Here is a 19,921-nt window from a genome sequence, read left to right on the forward strand (position 1 = left end):
CACAGGCTGTTCGATAGTGCTAGGCTTGACCTTCCTGCACATGCCTGCAGCTCCGTGTGAAAGAGCTTTACCCCACTTGACATTAGAGTTGCCTTCTTGATGTTTCCAAGAGAATGGCAAGTGGGTCTACCTCCAAGCCAGATGATTCCCCTGGCTCAGATGTGCTGGACCTGGGGATCTGAGAGAGGGAAAGCATGTGTGTGTGCATATATGTGAGTGTGTTCATGTCTGCGTATGTGCGTGCATCTCATGCCTGTGGTCGGAGGGACAGGAGAGTGAGAGGCAGCCTCACTGACCATGCCGCAGACTGTTCCAGGTTTGGCCCCATGACATGTGTGTCTTTCCCCTACAAGACCACAGCATTCCTAGCCAAGAACCTGAGAGCTCTGAATCTGGCAGCTCTTTCATGCCCACAATTCACGAAATGGAAAGACCCCCTCCTCCTCTATCCAAGGAATGGATCAAACCAGACCTAGCCTGGTATACCGTTTTGAACAGCATCAACTCATGTGGATGAGACTGTTTCCACAGGAGCCTCTTAGGAAGTTCCTATAGGACTTTACATCCTAAATTACTGTCACCACTGGCATCTGGAGAAGACCAGTTCTGAGCGTTCCCACACCAGGGGGGTCAGCCCTGTGGGATCTGGCCAGATGTGGCCACCACCCCCTCCACCCTCTCCCCTCCCCACTCACACTGCTGGGGCTCATGAAGGAAGGGCCAGGAGGTAGGCCCCTCCCCCTGATGACCTACCTCTAGGCCCAGGGCTCCCCTGCTGACCACCCTGATGTGGAGTTTTAACTACAGATGCGGCCCCATACAGCTGGGGTTCGTGCTCCGGTGTGGCTGCTGAGTTGCAGAAGGACTGCCAGCAAATGAGGGGGTCCTGCCCAGATATAGGACAGGTGGGCTTAGGCCTGCTGGCAGGCAGGAAATAAGTCTTTCTTTGGAGAGGGATAAAGTAGCTGTACTGTCCCTATTAGTCTTTAAAGTCAGCATACTATTTTTCCTCAAATTGATGGTCAAAATATAATTTTCTCAGAGCCAGAAACTCCACTTTCCCCATATATAGTGTAAGCACCTGTAATGTTCTCCTAACAAAGTGGAGAACAACAGAAGGGCTCCTCCCAGGGCCTGTCCCAGTGGAACCCAGTGGAACCGGGGCCCAATATAAGGTAGGCCAACTGCAAGAGTCTCAGGAAAAGGAGTATGTCTGTGAGGGCCCAGGAGGGGTCACCTGGTGGGTCCTGCACAGCCTCCAGAGGCTGGTGAGCCCCTTTCAATGTGTTGTGGTCTTCAAGAGGATGATCCAACTGTTGGCAAGTTCTTGGCCTGACCCCAGGCTACAGGCCAGGGCACCACGGATGGCCATCGAGGCTGGCGCTGCACAGCAGCCCAGGTCTGTGTGCGTGTCAACCCATCTTGTCATGGTCCTGAGTGTGCTGGTGATTGTAGTGTGTGGTGTCACTCCCTTGTTCCCATGGCTTTCTAGCAGAACCGGTGGCCCTGATGGCTACTTGGTCGGCTTGCCCCCTTGTACTTGGACTTAGATCTCCTTATCCTGGACACAGCCAGTGAGTCCTTGTAGAATGGCCTGATTGTGTTCCTTGCCCCCTCTGGGGCTCTGGGAGAGGACTCTGCAGGCCATCCTTCTGTCATTTAGACATGAACATGTGCTCTTGACCACGGCAGACATTGCTCCCTACAAGTGCAGGTAATTGAGAAGGAGGTTACTGGGTTGAAGACCTCAAGCATCCCAGCCTAGGACCGTCTTGAATTTCTGACCACATCCTTCAACCCTGGGGCTTCAGGGACCCTTCAGTCACATTCACGCGAGCAGTCAGTTCCCCAGGTTGCCTTTGGAGAAACTTCCCTTTCCACCGCTGAATCAGGCAGGAGCAGAGCCAGGATCCAGGCCGGGCCCAGCGCATCCATGTTGTCTAATCCGTTTTGCCATTTGTGTTGATCTAGGCAGGATTAAGGACACTGCATGACATTGGGCCAGAAATCCGGCGTGCTATATCATGTGATTTGCAAGATGACGAGCCGGAGGAAACAAAACGAGAAGAAGAAGAAGATGTATTCAAAGTAATTATTCCACGCCTAGCTACACACTGGCCACTTGGAAATAGTGGGGCAGGACTCCAGTTTGGGCAGTTGGTGATCCACAAAAGAGCCTGGAGAATGCAAAGCAGCCCCTGGGCCTAGAGGGGCTTATGGACTGTGCTCTCCCCACAGCAGACCTTCGGCACCTCCTCTAGGGCCAGGCCTGCTCCATTCCTGAACTCACCCCTCTGTCCCACACTAGCAGCTTCAGAGGAGCCTGGCCACGGCTGCTTGGCCAGTGTGGCTGAGCATCCTGAGTCCCACTAGCAGCTGCCTACCTGCACCACCCCCTTCTTCCCTGGGCCAGTTCTTTGACCTGCCAGCCGGCCCCCAGCCCCTCAGCCCGAGAGTATGCCTTCTGCCCAACCTCAGCCAGCCAGCCGTGCTGGGTATAAGTCACCTCAACTTGGAGCGACTGCAAGAGCACACTCGTGTGATAGCCAAGAGCTTGCTCCCCAGCTCAGGAATCGGTAACCTTCCTCATTTCAGGGGGGACCAGCTGCCACGCAGACACATTCACCCTGATCTGTGAGAAACTCAGATTGTTTTACAGGGATCCTACGGAGCTTACCTAGAATTTGTTTTTCGTGTAGAAAAAGTTACCTAACATAGCTAGCCTGCATCAAATACTTGTTAAATTACCTGGTGTTGTCTCCCATTATTTTGCAGAGAAATGGTGCCCTGCTTGGAAACCATGTCAATCATGTTAATAGTGATAGGAGAGATTCCCTTCAGCAGACCAATACCACCCACCGTCCCCTGCATGTCCAAAGGCCTTCAATTCCACCTGCAAGTGATACTGAGAAACCGCTGTTTCCTCCAGCAGGAAATTCGGTGTGTCATAACCATCATAACCATAATTCCATAGGAAAGCAAGCTCCCAGCTCAACAAATGCCAATCTCAATAATGCCAATATGTCCAAAGCTGCCCCTGGAAAGCGGTCCCAGCATTGGGAACCTTGAGCATATGTCTGAAAATGGGCATCACTCCTCCCACAAGCGTGACCGTGAGGCTCAAAGAAGGTCCAGTATTAAAAGGTAACCTTTAAAATGTGTTTGCACTTGGTAATGTAGTGTCTGCCCAAGGCAATTTTTTCTCCCCTGTGCTCTGGCACACACAGGAGATTCCCGGGAGGCATTTGCACTAGAACCTGGGAGTACTGTGAGCTCACAGCCTCGTCAGGCACTAGCCAGTGATGCACCCGGAAGATAAAGGGCCACCAGCCATCCAAGTGGGATGCCCCCCGAAACAGCAGCAGTTACAGGCTCTACCTTCCCCAGTGATGCCAACATACTTTGGGGCAGGGGTTGGCAAACTTTGTCTGTAAAGGGCTACATAGTAAGCATTTTAGGTTTGGGGCACCATACAATCTCCATCGCAGCCACTGAGCTCTGTTGTTGTAGACAGAAAGCAGTCATAGACCATGTGTGAACGCATGGGTGCAGGCATAGCCCGATAAAACTTTATTTACAGACACTGCAATGTGAACTTCATATAGTCACATGTGATGAAATATTTTTATTCCTTTGGGGTTTTTTTTTGTTTTTTGTTTGTTTGTTTGTTTGTTTGTTTGTTTGTTTGTTTGTTTTTTGCAATCCTCTAAAAGTAAGAACCGTTCGTAGCTCAATGACAGTATATGGCCTATAAACCATAGTTTGCTGACCTCTGTGCTAGGAACTAGCCTGATATCTGCATTTTAAATTTTGTTGGAAGTATTTAACTTTTATCTTCTCCCTCCCTCCCTCCCATATTATGCTTGTCCTGGATAGAACCCGCTATTATGAAACTTACATTAGGTATGTGCTCATTGTGTTTGTGTGTTAAATACTCTGTGTCATAAGTGTGACCTACTGGCCTCTCAACACTGAGGGATGAAACTTCCCTAGAGGCAACTGCTTGGGCCTGTGGACTCCCGGGGCAGAGGTAGCTGCTGCTTTCTAAGCAAATGAGCTTTGAGGTCCATATGTGTGTAGACTACACAGTCTGTTACAGCCAAGGATGTGCTGGTATTGATGCGCCAGTGTGCCCACGGGCCTCATGATAGCATAGGGAGAGCCCACTGTGCACTTCCGGCTGCCTGGCCCCGGGAGGCCGGCCAATGCCTGCTGCTCTCTGAGTTCAAGCCTCTTGTGGGGACTTGATAAGAAAGTGACCCCAACCTCCTGAAGACCGGGGACCAGATCTTCTCTGTCTGTCCTGGAGCCCCCAACGTCTGTGCTGTGTACCCTGCTACACATTTGCTAAAGCGGGTTGAATTGTGAGTGGGATGATCATTTTCCTGGGAACGGGGGGCTTGGTCTCTTGCTTTCATTGTATCAAGAGAAACCAGCTGCTCAGGAGCAACTTGAGAGCATGAACTTGGAGGGAACACAGTCCTCTCTTTGGAGGGAGTTGATATAACAGAGCCTGGCTGGTTTTCCTGAGGACCGAGCCCAGGACAGTGGCTTTCAGGGAGACAGCATGACAGTCTTGCCATGTGGGCAAGGCAGGCTTTGAAAACATGCCAGGTGTCACACGTGTGAGTCCCCCTGGGACACTGAGTTGCAAACCCCTGCGACTTTTCCTGGGGTGGACGCAGTGGGAAATTGGTTAGGGGGCCTCTTTGTTCCAGACCCTGAAGTCACACAGGCCAGGGCAGGAAGGATCAGAGCCTTTTCCCTGGGACTGCCGATCCCTGCAGGCTTCTATGTCCATTTCCTTGTTCTCTTCCCCCAAATTACACTGACTCCTTTGGCGCTGTGGCCCTTGGGCATAGTGGTTTGGCGCCGGCATCGTGCAGGGGTACCAAGAGAGAGATGTGCTCACACGCGGAGCCTGAGCAGTCCAGTCCTGGGTGCACTGGGGAGAAGTCAGGGGCATGTGGGGGGCGGGGGGAGCTGGCCTCCCACCGCGGCCTGGCTACGGGAGGTGTCTGCCGCCTGCCTGGGCGCTCAGGCCCTGTCTTGCAACCGCAGGTCTGACTCAGGAGATGAGCAGTTCCCAACTATTTGCCGGGAAGATCCAGAGGTACACGGCTACTTCAGCGACCCCCACTGCTTGGAGGAGCAGGAGTATTTCAGTGGTGAGGAGGGTTCTGAGGATGCCGGCTCACCGGCCGGGAGCAGGTGAGCGGCTCTGCGGCTCGGGCTGACGGTAGGAGGCCTGGCTGTCTCCCGCCCCTCGTGCCCTGAAGCCAGGGCCCACATGCACTACACCTGGCCTGCCCCGGGAAGTGAGGCAGAGCACAGACTCTGGGCCAGAGGGAAAGCGGGAGCAGGAGAAATAGGGCCAGAAAGGCAGGGTAGAGGCTGCTCTCAGACCAGCTGCTACCAGGGCCCTGAGTCTTCCGTGAGGCCGAGGACTGCCTTGCTCTCAGCCAGTCCAGGGTGTTCAAGAAAGGTGGGTCTGTCCGAGCTGACAGGCAGGACTTGCTAACTAGGATCTCGGGCACCCCTTACCGTCTCTTTTGGCCGTTTTGACCACCAGACAGAACTACAGCTACTACAACAGATACCCAGGCAGCAACTGGAACTTCGAGCGGCCTCGAGGCTACCATCACCCCCAAGGCTTCTTGGAAGATGACGACTCACCCATTTGCTATGACTCTCGGAGATCTCCAAGGAGACGCCTACTACCTCCCACCCCAACATGTGAGGCCAGATTTTTTGTTTTGGGTGAAGCCTTCCAAGGAACAGTGTGCCCCTCCCCCAACCCCAGCCCCCCGGGGAAGTGTGACAAATGTGGTCCTGCTTTGCTAGGGACTGTCAGCCCTCCAACCTCCCCTGGTTGGAGACCCTACCGGCTTTCCTTTCTGTCTCATCCGTATCTCACGTGATAGAGCTCGGACAACTTTAGTGCTGTTCTTGACTCTCTGAGAACAGAGGAAGGCAGTATGTGACCTAAATGTCCATAGTATGTGGCATCTGGTAAGGGGCTTTTTGTGCATGTTATCATTGCCTTTGAGCCCGAGGCCCATCCTGTGAGGTAGGTAAGATGTGTGCCATGTCGTTGTCAGGCCCTCTCCTGACAGAGGAGGGTGGAAGGGATCAGCCCTGTGCAGAGCTGGACCTGAGCCCAGGCCTATCCCACCCAGCCCCACGCCTCTGAAGGCCACCTGGGGACTCTTGATGTCCATCTCTTCTCAGTCCCCACCAGGGAGTGCCCCCCTCGCCTCCCCGTCCCCCCGTCTTTCATCTTTGCCATGGGTCAGCCAATGCCATTGTTCATGGGGCAGGTTTTGGCCTTGGTGGTGACTTCTAGGGTCAGCACCCCCATCCTGGGGCTGGAGGAATCCCATCCTGCTGAGAAGACGTGGGGGCTGGCTGCTCCCCACCTGTTTTGCCTATGCAGGTGGCCTAAGCAGTGCTGCAGGAGATCTGGGTCACCCCAAGTGAGGAACGTGGGCTGGGGTAGGAAATGTAGCAGTGGCCCCTGCTGCTCCCGGCCGGGGAGTTTGATTTTGCACATGTGGGCATTTTGGTGATTGGTTAAAAAATATCCATTCCTGGTGTTTCTGAGGAATGAAGCATATTTGTGAGTAGGACTCTAATCAGGAACCAAAAATAGCCAAGACACGTTGGCTCTGAGTCTGCTAACTCCGCGTGCAATAGCAAGTGTGTCTGGGTGGCGCCTGGGGCCCTCTGCCTCTCTCCAGCTGTCACTGACCTGCTGGGGAGTGTAATCAGACCCATTTCCATGGTTAATATTTAATTCTGCAGCCCCAAATACATGCTGCTAAACAGAGCAATCCCGAGCTCCATAAATACTGGGTGACACATGCAGGTGAGGCCAGGTAGAGCCCCTGGCCCACCAGAGGACCATTGCCCTCCCTGGACCTCCCTGTGTCCCCTGTGGTGGCCACATTAATGCCCACCATTCAGAGGCTCTGCCCTGGTGAAGCTGAGTGGGCTAGAGCAGATGCCCTTTGTATTCGTAAGGGCAAATAGATAAAATGTATTTTATTTGCTTTACTGCCCATCAGTTCAGACGTTGGGCAGGGAGGAGAACATGGAAGTCTTCAGCCTATGTTCTCAGCCGCAGTGGGATTGCTTCCTCTGTCAGAGGTGGTTGTGCACAGCAGATGAGATGACAGGTATATGCGGACCGATTTTCAAAACTGAAAGGCACTCCCCAAATGAGAGGGATGGTGGCTTCCTCTCCTGGCTCCGAGCCTCTGGCCCTTGCCATCTGATTCTAGAACGGTCCTAGAGGGTGTGCAGCCAGGGGAGGCCCATCCCCTGTGTGGTGCATGGAGGACAGCAGCTGTCATGCAACTCAGCGAGGAGGAGGGGGCCCGGCATGCCCACAGGGCAGAGTCAGCCAAGGGCTCAGCCCAGTCTTCATGCACTTTTAGATTAGAGCTCACAGAACCTAACAGAACGTGGAGCTGGTTCCTGAAGCTCCACGTGTGGTCCCAGGAGGCCTGGGAGGCTCGCCTCTGCAGTTTTCCAGTACAGGAATTAGGGGTGTGCAGCGTTTTGCTGGAGCATGACAAATGCCCTGGGATCTTAGAAAGCGGAGGTTAAAGAGACCTCGCTCCTGCCTTGCAAACTATCAGGCCCCCAAGCAGTGAGCCAGCACACTTGGAGGGTGGAGCTATTTCCAGAGGCAGCCTCTGGCCTGTGCTTGGGGGCCCAGGATTCAGACTGACCTCCTGGATCCCTTGTCATCGCTCAACCCCATGCAGGAGCCTTTCTTTAAAGTGGGCATTAATAGGACAACCATGTTCTTTATCCTTAGAGGTGTTCTTTTCTGTTTTTGTCTTCACTGCTAGAGAAGCTGGGTCTTTCCCAACAAAAGAATTTGCTTCGTATCTGGCTGAGCTGGTAGCAGGTCACCCTCCCCCCCCCCCCCTCCTTAAAGCAGGTAGAAGCACGGGAGCGCCAGCAAGAGGCCACGTCCCCCAGAGACACTTAGGATGTCTGCAGGGTGAGAAGGGGGTCAGTCAGCAAGCAGCCGTAGGATTCTAGAATGACCTTGTTGTTCTTGGCGTGAAACAACGTATCCACAGGGCCGGGGCTTCGAATCAGAACAGCCGCACTCCTCACTCCGGAGCCTTTAGCTCTGCCCCGTGAGAACAGGCACTGCATTCACAAGAAACCAGCTTGAACTTGTTAAAAATGTCCCTTGGCTGGGCAGCTTCTTCATCCTCCCTCCCAAAGTTCTGAGGCCTCCCTACCTGATGCTTTTCCTCAGACCTGTCTCTTGCTTCCTCTTGGGCTCTCTGCTGAATGTCCAGCGGGCCACCCTCAACCCCAGGGCCCCGGGGTCCCGACAGAGCGCTCGATTCACAAGTGCTGCTGTGCTTCACTTCTCAGCCCGCCGGAGATCCTCCTTCAACTTCGAGTGTCTGCGCCGGCAGAGCAGCCAGGAAGAGGCCCCGCCGCCCCCCGCCTTCCCCCACCGCACAGCCCTGCCCCTGCACCTGATGCAGCAGCAGGTGAGCTGGCCCACCTGGCCTGGACATCACAGGCCCGATGGGCACCCTGCATGGGACCCACCCTCAGGACACCCCCTTCTCTCTGACTGCCAGCAGCAGGAGGGTCAGAGAGAACCTTCACATGCACTAGGGTTCAATCCTGTAGCAACCCTGTCAAGTAGGTACGATCGTGAACCCATTTCACAGATGAGCAAATGTCAGGGACAGGGTAGGTGGCTTGCCTGAGCTCACACAGGGGGTGTGTGACCAAGTTGGCATTTGAATCCAAGGCTGCCAGCTTCCGAAGCTGGGCTCTCGGCCTTGGTGCACACTGCCTTCTGTCCTGGGTGCTGGAGATGGGATCTGGTACAACCCCTGACCCAGGGAGTGGCGACCGTTTGCCTGATCCTGAACAATTAGTGCGGCCCTTTATTTGTTCTGAGACATTGTTCTTTCATTAAAACATGTCTCTAGAGCCCTCTGCGGGCAGGGCCCTGTGGCCCCAAGGGGGCGGGGTGAGCCCCCGGCCCGGACTACGAGGGGCATGTGGTTCAGGGAGGAGGACCGTCCACAGTTAGGTGGTTGGACAGGAGGGGGCCCAGGGTCTGAAGGGAGGGTGGGGGTGCAGCCCACTCACCAGGGCTTTGCCTCAAGGACAAGAATATGGTACTTTTTCTTCCTGAAAAGAGCGCATCGGAGATGCCGTCCACCATGTATGTGTGTCGCGGGGGGAGGCATGCAGGGAGCACCCAGTCCGTACATGTGCAGAGAGCCAGCTCGCCCTACATGAGCACACGAACACTAGCTTCCACTACGGGTCTCTGCCAACTTTTTACTCTTCTGCCTTCGGTTTTTATATTAATTTTTAATCATGTCCTACTTTATTGTGAAAGGACAGAGTTTGGGCAGGCCCAGCCATCAAATGCCATGAACCAAGTAGGCACAGAAGTCTACATGAGCACATGTGTGAAAATGCCCTTCCCTCTGCCGTCCCGTCCCAATGAGGGCCTGGTCCGTGTCTGCCCTGCCTCCCTCGGGTGGCCATGGCTTCCAGTGGGCCACAGGACTGTGCTGTTCACAAGACCGGGCATCCGGGGCCCTCTGTGCAGAGGGAGCATCAGGATGCATCTGCTGTGGTGCAGCTGCAGGTGGGAGGAGCAGACCCTGTGCCAGCTGCTGTGAGGACTTGCATTAGAGAAAGGGAGCTGTGCTCCTTCCCAGGGCTGGGAACTGCTCGTTTGCCCCGAATGGACTTCATAATTAAACGTAGAGTGATCTGGCTGGTATGTTCACATGCCACAGGGCCAGTGTCTTCCCTAATTCTCCACTGCTCAGCAGCAATTTCGTGAATTAGTGGCTGATTCCTACTTGGGAACGGTCATAGGCAGCGCATTTGGGGAAACACAAAATGGTCTGCTAGAAAGCCAGATTTTACTGCCCATGTCCTTTTAAAGTCATTGTCCGAGGCTGCCTTTGCCCAGCTTTTGTGCCTCCTGCTTGGTCTGCGTGCGGCCTGCGGCCTGCACCTGAGGACCTCTGGCCTTCCCACCTCCCCTCTCCCCTCAGATCATGGCAGTTGCGGGCCTGGATTCCAGTAAAGCCCAGAAGTACTCGCCGAGCCACTCAACCCGGTCATGGGCCACCCCTCCGGCGACTCCTCCGTACCGGGACTGGACACCGTGCTATGCACCCCTGATCCAGGTGGAGCGGCCAGATGCCCTGGACCAGGTCAACGGCAGCCTGCCGTCCCTGCACCGAAGCTCCTGGTACACGGACGAGCCGGGCATCTCGTACCGAACTTTCACACCAGCCAGCCTGACTGTCCCCAGCAGCTTCCGCAACAAAAACAGTGACAAGCAGAGGAGCGCAGACAGCTTGGTGGAAGCAGTGAGTATGGCCCCCCCAGAGCGTGCCACAGATGGGCAGGCTCCGCCCGGCGGAGGGGGGACCCGCTGGAGCAGCGGTGGTTGTGAGGGTGGGAGGCCCCAGAGCCCAGCTGTGTCGCTTTTTGTCCGATATTGCCCACTGCTCCAAAGCAAAGATGGGACGGACAGCACCAATATACAAATACCACCACTGCCAGTTCTCGTGAAGGAGCTGTACCTAGGATTGCACGTGCTGTACCTGCAAATATTGCCAGCTTCTCCTGAAATCTTTTTCCGCAATGGGGCTTGTTCTTGTTGGGCCATATGTAGTGTTTGAAGTCTGTGATGTTTTCAAAGCCATTGACATTGAGCTATCACGTGTGAGGTCTAACGAACATAAAATCATGTCCTGCAGTTAGGGCTTGAGGTGGCTCCTTTGTCATTCCCCGCCCCACCCCCACCCCCAAAGCCTTGTAACACATTCACGCGATGCATTTGTCCCATACAGGTCCTGATATCCGAAGGTTTAGGACGGTATGCAAGGGACCCAAAATTTGTATCGGCCACAAAACACGAAATCGCCGATGCCTGTGACCTAACCATCGACGAGATGGAGAGTGCAGCCAGCAACCTGCTCAACGGGACTGTACATCCCCGGGCCAACGGGGGTGTGGGCCCCGTGTCACACCGGCAGGACTATGAGCTCCAGGACTTCGGGCCAGGCTACAGCGATGAAGAGCCCGACCCTGGAAGGGATGAGGAAGACCTGGCAGATGAAATGATATGCATCACCACCCTGTAGCTCCCAGGGAGGGGCAGACTGGCTCTGGCCTCAGGTGGGGCGCCAGAGGGCCAGGGAAAAAGTGCCTCGTAGTTAGGAAAGTTTAGGCACTAGTGTGGAGTCCATATTCAATTAGACTTTTGTACAAGTGATGTCATGCCTCAAGGAAGCCATAAACCTGGTAGGGAACAGCCGCGCACGTGTGCCCGGCTCCAGCTGTCGGAAGCAGCAGGTCCAGCCCTCTTGGGGAGGACCGGCGAGGAGGTCGGACAAGCCCAGCCCACTTGTCCAGAGTGCCCCCCCAGGCGCTCACCCCGCGCCCACCCACCTGCTGGCATGGTGGGGAAGGTTAAAGGTGATGACGATCACCACACCTGTGTCATTACCTCAGCCATCGGTCTAGCATATCAGACATTCACTGGGCCCAGCATATCCATTTTTAAACCCTCTTCCCCCAGATACACTGCTTCCTGGTTTCTGTTTAGCTGTTCTGAAATACAGTGTGTAAATCAGGACCTACCTACCAGCCGTCATCCTGAGAGGGGAGCAGGACCTTATCCACGAGGTTTTCTGTTATGTGACCCCAGTTTACAAGAGACAGCGTCACTCAGTTGGTTTCTGACTGTCAGGTTAAGGGCAACTGTAAACTGGAATAATCATGCACTCGCAACCAGGTAAACTTAGATACGCTAGTTTGTTTAAAAATTATAGATTTACTGTACATGACTTGTAATATACTATAATTTGTATTTGTAAAGAGATGGTCTATATTTTGTAATTATTGTACCGTATTTGAACTGCAGCAATATCTATGGGTCCTAATAATGGTAGTTCCCCACCGAAATCTAGAAATTATTAGCATTTTTACTTGGGCTGTACAGAAGTAGAAGAAATAGAGCCAATTCTCCTTTATTCAGTGAAAAATCTTTTGGGGATGACATTTTAAGTTCGAAAGAACTTGACACTACAGAGATTTTTCTAAAATATTTTGAGTTACTATAAATCTACCTTAACCCAAGATACACCAGATGACGATTTACAGTCTTGGCTTTGGGCAAGAGTGCTAGGATTTGATAGTGGACCTCTGGTCCACCGTGGGTTGCAACTTTTATTCTACTGACCCTTCGACAAGTTCATTACAGTAGGTCGAGCTGGTTACTCTGACCTTGTGGCGTTCACAGTGGTGGTTTCCTCAGCTGCCCCCACAAGGTATTTTTGAAGTTCCTCTGCCCTTCCTTGCTCCCTGGGGATGGCTACTGTGCTTGTCTTAAATAAGGAGTTGGGGCGGGGGGGGGGGGGTGGAATGGGGAGGGGGGAGGCAAAGCGATGATCTGTGGGATGAGAACGTCAGAGGTGTCCACAAATCATATTGTTGCCTTTTTACAAAACATTGCTGTACTGTGTGTTCTCTCCGAGGGCTTTTATATGCAACTGAATGAGGGCTGAAGTTTTCATTAGAACGTACTCACACCCCGATTGTACTTCCTGATGAAAACCCACTTTTGGACCATTAGACCCACCCAGGCTTCCTTTTCTTTTCAAAGAGTTACGCCGTTTGTCAACTTTCCTTGGCAGGGATTCCCTGCAGTCAAAAATACAGGTAGCAGTTTTTGGTTCAAAATTTTTAAATATCACCTACATGACCTGTTAATGTTTTGGGTTTTTGTTTCGTTTTGTTTTATAAATAACAACACTTTGTTATGAAGACCTTACAAACCTCTTCTTAAGACATTCTTACTCCAGATCCAGGCAAAAACACTTCCAGGTTTGTAAATGACTATTTCCTGACATAATTTTTTTTTTATTAAAATGCAAAATGTTCTTCAGAACAAAACTGTGTAAGAATTTTGTGTTAGGGAGCTCTCCTTGCAAAGACCTGGAGCGGGGCAGGCACTCTGGCGAGGGCGGTTCTGTAACTGCATAACTTTGTGTTACCCTCACGGCTCCCTCCTTAATGCAGAAGGTAACACCAGCTGCCGAGAGCAGTTTCTCCTTAAAGGGCTAACCCACTGTCCCCATCGTCTCCGCTGGGCATTACTACGACTTAGCAGCAGCCCAAACTGCCCTCCCAGGATGGGGTTTTTTGGTGCAGGCCACAATCTTTTCCAGTCAGTAAAAACTAGCATTTTTATAAGCTGTACTGCTCTTAACAGGTCTGCTTTAAGCCTGGTTCAATCTCCTATCAACCATTAAGTTGTTCTTTGTAAAAAAAAAAAAAAAAACAAACAAAAACAAAACTGAAGTTGTAGAGGATGTGTTATTTTTTTCCTTTGCTTTAGAAAGTTTTAAGATTAAATGTCTCTCCTTTTTGGGCCCCCTCCCACCCCCTAAAAAATAGTACATTTGGTTTCTCATGTTTTTCTTAATATCACAAATATGTCAGCTTGGATTTAACTACCAATGAGCAGGATCCTCATTAAGCATTCTCTCTGGTTTCTATCCTGGCAGCCTGGCCAGACGGGGCTTTCTAGCTCTGGGAGTCTGCCCAAGCCTGGGAAGCCTCTTGGTACACAGGGCACACAGCATGGGCTTTACCTACCTCACTGCTGACCCCACACTTATGAAAGGAACCAGGGCAGTTTATTTCACATTATTTTTTATGGTCTTTAGTGTCTTTGCCAACTGCCTGTTCTCCTACAAAGGTTTCCGCTGTTATGATGGGCGTTGGTTTGTTCTGAACACTGGTCAGCAACAGACCTATCGTCTGGCACAGAGCTCCAGCTCCTACCAGACTCAAAAACAGACACCAGCTGGGCTCTCATTGTTGACAAAGTTTTTATTTCTCCAAAATAGTATTCTTTCCTTCCTGGGGGCTTCAGAGGGCAGAATAGGAGAATGGGGAGCAGGCCTGGGGCCCTTGCCTCCAACATGGGAGCACCAGCGAGAGTGGCCTTGCAGACACCCTGTGGGGATGGTGGCAGGAGAGAGGGAATGGGAGATGGCCTGGGTCTCAGAACAGGGCTGGTGGAGAAGGCATGTGTTTCCCTCTAGGTTTTAAGGGAAAAGGATGTAGATATTAGATCCGATGTTAAGTTGGTAGAAACAGGAAACAGCCTTTGTGGGGAGGAAAAGAGTTTGGCTGGAGAGGAGAAGCTATCTGATTTTATGGAAATGAGGATTCCTACAGTTGCCCCGGAAGCAGAGAGGCTGCACGTCTGGAAGCCAGGATCCGGCTTCCAGGACCTGCCATTCCTGGTCATGCTGCTGGTGAGCTGCTCCAGTTTCCGTGCCGTCTGTCCTCCGTTCTACCAGGAAGAACCTTCTGCTGACGCGGCAGCTTGAACGCAGTCTTCTTCAAAGGGGTCCATGCCCGGAGCCCATTCAGGTATATACACAGCTTCCTGTTACACTTTTTCAACCGTTTTTTGAAAAGTACATTCTTCTGTTTAGGTATCACGGGTGCTTTGCCAAGGGGCTTCAAAAAGATTCTCTCAGGGCTGAGTGCTGGCCTGGTCTCTGGGGGCCCCCAAGGGATGCCTGACTGTAGCTCAGCCTCCCTAACCCGATAGGCACTTTTCTCCCCTCTCTGGCTTCCCCAGCCAACAGCCCTCTTTCTGAGGCTGAAGGTTCCCTCATGGCAATGGAACCTTGAGATGGCCTATTATGACACGGGCCACTATTCCACTCCGCCAGACGGCTGCACGCTCCCCTGTCCTGGCTGGAACGAGGAGCCACTTCAAAGCACACTATTCCATCTTGTGGCTGAACCCCGACAACACAGTGTTTCGCCTTGACTTCTGTGGGGCCTGGATACAGAACACTCGCGGTCCACTCTATTTCTGCATCTGGCTACACTGTATGATCATATGGGATGAGGCTCGGTGACCGAGAGTGGGAGAGGGGCCTAGATGTAATCCAGCCGTGCAAGATCACGTACCTCCTCTCACCTCTGCTTATCTTACAATACAGACACAGGAGGCAAAGCAGCCACTGCTCCAGAGACTGAGACCACCACAGAATAGAATGGCTGTGTCACCTGGCTTACCCGCACTAGACAAGGTCAGCACAGTCACAGGCAGGCCTGGACCCCTCCACCTACCCAACTTGTCACTCATTGGCCCTCAGAGCAGTGAGATTGGCAGCTGCCCTCCTCTGATCTTCCTTCACCCCTGCAGGCGGCTCCCAGGCCCTGAGGCTGACAGTTGTGGACCACGGATGCGGGGGCACACGGGGACTTCCCTAGAAGAAATCAATCTCTTGGCAGATTTAGAACCTCCCTTGGGACAGAAAATGCAGCAAGATACAGGTAAGAGTAAACCAGAGCCACTTAAAATTTTTAAAGGAAGGAGAGGTGTCATGGTTTTCTTCTCTCCATCTTTCTGGAAGGTCTGTCTCACAAACACAAGTTGTGGCTGTCTGGCCTCCATGACACCTCGATCCACTCTGACCCTGGGGGGAAGCCTGTAACGCCCCCATTTTCTTCCCCTCCCTGTTCTGTGTCTAGCACAGCAGCTTTCCATGGAACAATCCTTTTCTCCCCTGCTGTGGGAAGTGGCCTTGGAGATCTTTAGAAAGATCCATCCAAAACACATTTATTTCCATTACCCTGTGAGAGCAGTCTGGCTAAGGCATCTCCATTCAAAAAGAAGTTACTGGATTACATTATTGGATTATAGGAAGTTTAAAGATCAAAGAACTATTTTAAATGCTTCTTGTATCTGCTCTCCGCCCCCCTCCCCCCCCCACCCAACTCAAATCTTTGCCAACTTATTTTTTCTTTCACTCAGTTGTACTTTTACAGGATCGGGTCTAGTTTGACTTGACAACTTTTTCCATCAGCCTCAGCTCCATCCCAGTCAGGTCCTGTGGATGTCCGCAGAATACGAATTAGCCGGCTTTGTCCGCTGTGAGTCACTTCCCCAGGCTGATGGGAAAGGGTCCTCTTGGGCCAGCTGCTTTGGCATGGAGCAGTGGTCTGGTCTGTGGGGTCTGCTCTGGATTTCTAGGTTTCCCTGGTAACAGGAAAATCTTTTAAAATGCTAAATCATAAAACCTATGGTAGGGAAGAGACTCTCCAGAAGCTTCTTTAGATCAAGGTCCAGAAATCTTCCCATTGGGCTGTGTTTAGTAAGAACCAGAGCACTGGCGAGGTGGGCCCTCAGAGTGGCCCAACTGGGAGTGAGATCGGGAAGCACGGGGGAAGACTGTGTTTCTCCCAGCAGTCAGCTTGCCCTCCAAACAGGGACACCGGAGGCTTACGCACAGGCCTCAGCTACAGCGTGCAGCCTGAGGCAGGGGATGCCCCCACCCTGAGAACCCAGTGTGGTCTAGCCACCACCTAGCTTCTGGGCACAGCACCCTGCTCTTAGAGCGACTCGCCTTAAGAGGGAGGCCTGAGAGGGAACCACTTCCCTCAAGTCTGACCAGAACCTGGACTATTAAGACAAGGCCATGGCAGAAGTTAACCATCATCTTCCTTTGGCCTGTCCCTTGGTCCCCTCTGCTGCCCCTTCAGGAGGCAGGGGGAGGGGCCCGCAGGAAAATGCTGGGGAAAAGAAACCTGCTTTGCCGCCCTGATACTGGTCTCCCATCCTAAGAGATTAACTCATTCTCAGCCACTGAATCCTAACATTCTAGACAGTTTCAGGAAAGGACACTGAGGGCAGGGACTCTGCTGACCCTCTTGGCTTGTCAGGAGGCTTCTCAGGCAGTGACTGCCTCAGCGCTGGGTGGCCAGACTTCCGGGCTTATAGACAGGGACGTCCTTGTCCTGGAGTGCAGGCTGCCCCTTGATGATGTCAGCTGCTTTCTCTGCGATCATGATGGTGGGGGCGTTAAGGTTGCCGCTGACCACACTGGGCATGATGGAGGCATCAACCACCCTGAGGTTTTCCACTCCAAGCACCCTGGTCTGTGGGTCCACCACGGCAGTGGGGTCAGAGGGCTGGCCCATCTTACAGGTGCACGAGGGGTGGTAGGCGCTGTCCGCTTTCGCCCGCACAAAGGCATCTATCTCTTTATCTGACTGCACGTGGCTTCCTGGCTGGAGCTCTTTCCCTCGGAATGGTTCTAGGGCTTTCTGAGCAAAAATTTCTCTGGTCAGCTTCACACATTGTCGGAAGTCCTTAATGTCGGCTTCTGTTGATGAGAAGAAATAGGTGAGGTGATTCCTTTTACCATGCTGGCTCTGCCAACGGATTCTGAGCACAGAGAGGCTCAGTAAGCTGCCCCAGGGGACACAGTTCAGGGACATGGAGCCACCAGATTGCCTGTCACCTACTCAGAGTCAGTTAGACTGCAACCAAGCAGCATCCCACGAAGGCAAACAGCACCCTAGGTGGACATAGTCTGCCCCAGGGGCCCTAGGTTTAACTTGGAGGTGAGACCGTACACCCTGCCTCCGGCAGTGTGGCTGTGAGCACGCTACGGGTCATTATCGAGCAAGACCTGCCCAATGGGGAGTGCTCGGTTTTGCTGCATGCAAAGAGGCAGGCCCAGGAATGTAATCTGCTTCTGGACGAAACTCAGAGTAACGAGCAACAGTCTCCGTGAGCCCCAGTGTACACAGCCAGATCTCCTTGCACCTTCTGGTAGATTGTTCTGAAAGCTACAAATCTCTCCTGCTGTGTAAAAGGACATCCCAGGGTTACTTCAAGGGCCCCAGGGCACTACCTAGCAGCATGTGCCAAGTTTATAGCCTAGAATTGGGGCGGGGGTGATGTGTCTCAGAAAATGTGGTCCAGGAGTAGGATTCAGAGATAAATGTAAACCCCATGAAGGCATTCATTCATTCATTCATTCATTCATTGAACAAATGACTCGGCAAGCCCAGGCCCGGGGGAAACAGAGGGGTTGGAGAATTACCTGTTGACAAGTAGTTGGGTTGAATCACCGGGTGGTCCCGGGGGTTGGCACTTCTCAGTTTGAGCCAGCCCACACTCGTGCCCCGCATGGTCCCCACATGCACCTAGAAGAACCAGAGGAAGCTGTGACCTCCTTCAACCTTCTGAGTAGCTTAGGCCCTGGGGTTTCCTGTGGGCTGAGACTCCACATCCAAAGGCAATTAAGAGCAGACACATTTTAGTATTTGTTTGCATCTTACCCCCTTCCCCGCTTCCACAAGTGATCACCTTGCTGAATCACTGCTGCTTCCTGGCTTTATACCTGAAGTCTTAAACTTCCAGGGGCTAGAAATCCCAGGGCCGTTGGCCTCATTTGTCTATTTCTGGCAGTCTAGATCCCTAGAGCATCTGCCCTCAGCTGGGCGCAGGTCTCCGCTTTCCACGTACCACACACACTGCCTCATGAAGACTCCAGACTCCTCCTCTCCCCTCCGACCCACTGAGCAGCTGGGGGGCAGCGCACAGGCTCCTGGGCCTCACCCCACCCCCACCCGAGGGCCCTGCTGCAGTGAGCAGAGCGCTGCTTGATGACAAGATGAAGCTGTCTGCTCACCTGGTAAGCTTCCTGCTGGGTGGGGACCCGTCCGTGGTCGATCACTTGGGATGGCAGGAAATGGAACTGGATGTCCGGGTGAGGGACCCCAGGCTGGCTCCGGATGAATCCGCCTGTTTCCAGATGGGCTGTGGCTCCATCCCCTGAGGATCAGAAGAGTGGATCAGGGCATGGCAGGCTGCCCCCCACCCTCACTCCTCCTGGCCTCTGTTCTGTTGCCTGGACCCATGTGCTCAACTCTGGCATCTCTCCCTCAGGTGGGCTCACCCAACACCACAGGTTTTAACATCAGCTACATGCCAAGGGCCTTTCGGCTTTGCCACGCACCCCCCCCCCCCCCCCCCCCCCCCGCTCCCCGGCGTCCTCCACCACAGACCCAACTGTGAGGCCTGATGTGGCCCGGTATCCTGAACTTTCCCACCCCAGGCTCTACCCCTGACAGGCTGTTCTTTCATACAAGGCCTAAGTCAGACATTCGAGCTGTCCCTGCCTCCTCCTCTTCTTCTTCGTCGCCCACCATCTGACCCTCAGAAAGCCTCACTGACTTCAGCTCCAAAATCTACTGGGATCCATCTACTTGGCAATACCCCCCCACCCCCTCCCTCAGCCCAGGCTGAGACCCCCTCCTCACTGGCAGCTCCAGTGGACTCCTTGCTGGTGTCCCGGCCTACCCTCATGATGGAGTCTCTTCCATCGCACCCCTGCTTTCTCAACATGCTGCAGTCTCTCTGGCCCAACAGACTTGTTCTTCGAACACCAGATGCCTAGACCTAGGGCCTTTGTACATACTCTCCCTAGCTCTCAGATATACTGTGTCACCATTCTCTACTTTATTAACACCCTGATCTTAAAACTTAAGCATGTTTACGTGGTTTCTTTCCACCGACCCCACCAAAGCGTAAGCTCCTCAAGGGAACCTGCCTTATTGGCACAGCACACAGTACGTGGCAGGTGTGGGAGAAACACATGCTGAATACGATTTCAAAGCACCACTTCCTACCCCGGGGACTGCTCTGGGACTCCGAAAACAAACTGAAACTGCTGAGAAATGGATGCTGAGTGTGCTTTTTCTCCAGGCTCCTTGGACCCCAGAGGGTGTCCAGCATGAGGCCATCCCTGGCTATCTGTAAGGAAGAGTGGCACCCAGGTTCGGGAGTCTCACCCTGGACAGGCCCTGGGCCACCTCATCTGGTCCTCACAACAGCCTTCCAGGCAGGACTATGTATCCCCATCATGCAGATAGGAAAGCTGAGGCAAATGGTATAGCTAAGTTCTGAACAAGTGACTTGAAGCCAGAGCCCTTGCTCAGCACCTTAGGGAGGAGGCTGTGCTGCCCACAGACCAGTTCTACTATGGTCCCAGACCAGGACACCCAC

At 53.1% G+C, this 19,921-nt stretch overlaps 2 protein-coding genes and 1 long non-coding RNA gene across 5 annotated transcripts in view; 2 read left to right on the forward strand and 1 right to left on the reverse strand.

Annotated features, from left to right (window-relative positions):
- CACNA1D (calcium voltage-gated channel subunit alpha1 D) overlaps window positions 1-11,916 on the forward strand; it is a 301,425-nt gene extending 289,509 nt beyond the window's left edge. Inside the window, 9 exon segments of the mRNA XM_019417198.2 lie at window positions 1,972-2,088; window positions 2,776-3,048; window positions 3,050-3,144; window positions 3,877-3,903; window positions 5,062-5,211; window positions 5,573-5,736; window positions 8,404-8,525; window positions 10,071-10,391; window positions 10,878-11,916. Coding sequence (XP_019272743.2) covers window positions 1,972-2,088; window positions 2,776-3,048; window positions 3,050-3,144; window positions 3,877-3,903; window positions 5,062-5,211; window positions 5,573-5,736; window positions 8,404-8,525; window positions 10,071-10,391; window positions 10,878-11,171 — 1,563 coding nt within the window. The 3' untranslated portion in view covers window positions 11,172-11,916.
- A 1,992-nt stretch (window positions 11,917-13,908) lies between these two features.
- Window positions 13,909-19,921, reverse strand: part of CHDH (choline dehydrogenase) — a 39,781-nt gene continuing 33,768 nt past the window's right edge. For 2 of the 3 annotated variants that reach the window (XM_053897101.1, XM_053897103.1), the window contains 3 exons: window positions 18,546-18,688; window positions 17,955-18,057; window positions 13,909-17,228 (listed from right to left, as the gene is read on the reverse strand). In XM_053897101.1, the coding sequence (XP_053753076.1) occupies window positions 16,810-17,228; window positions 17,955-18,057; window positions 18,546-18,688 (665 nt within the window). In that variant the 3' untranslated portion in view covers window positions 13,909-16,809. The remainder of the gene's footprint in view (window positions 17,229-17,954; window positions 18,058-18,545; window positions 18,689-19,921) is intronic. The other variant, XM_053897102.1, reaches the window with a different exon arrangement.
- On the forward strand, window positions 15,900-19,403 carry LOC109247932 (uncharacterized). Its single transcript, XR_002071894.2, has 2 exons — window positions 15,900-15,996; window positions 19,006-19,403. It is a non-coding gene; the product is annotated as an uncharacterized LOC109247932 (long non-coding RNA).

The sequence above is a fragment of the Panthera pardus genome, unplaced genomic scaffold, assembly GCF_024362965.1.
Source record: "Panthera pardus isolate Hobbes unplaced genomic scaffold, ASM2436296v1 HiC_scaffold_8, whole genome shotgun sequence".
Taxonomy (NCBI): Eukaryota; Metazoa; Chordata; class Mammalia; order Carnivora; family Felidae; genus Panthera; species Panthera pardus.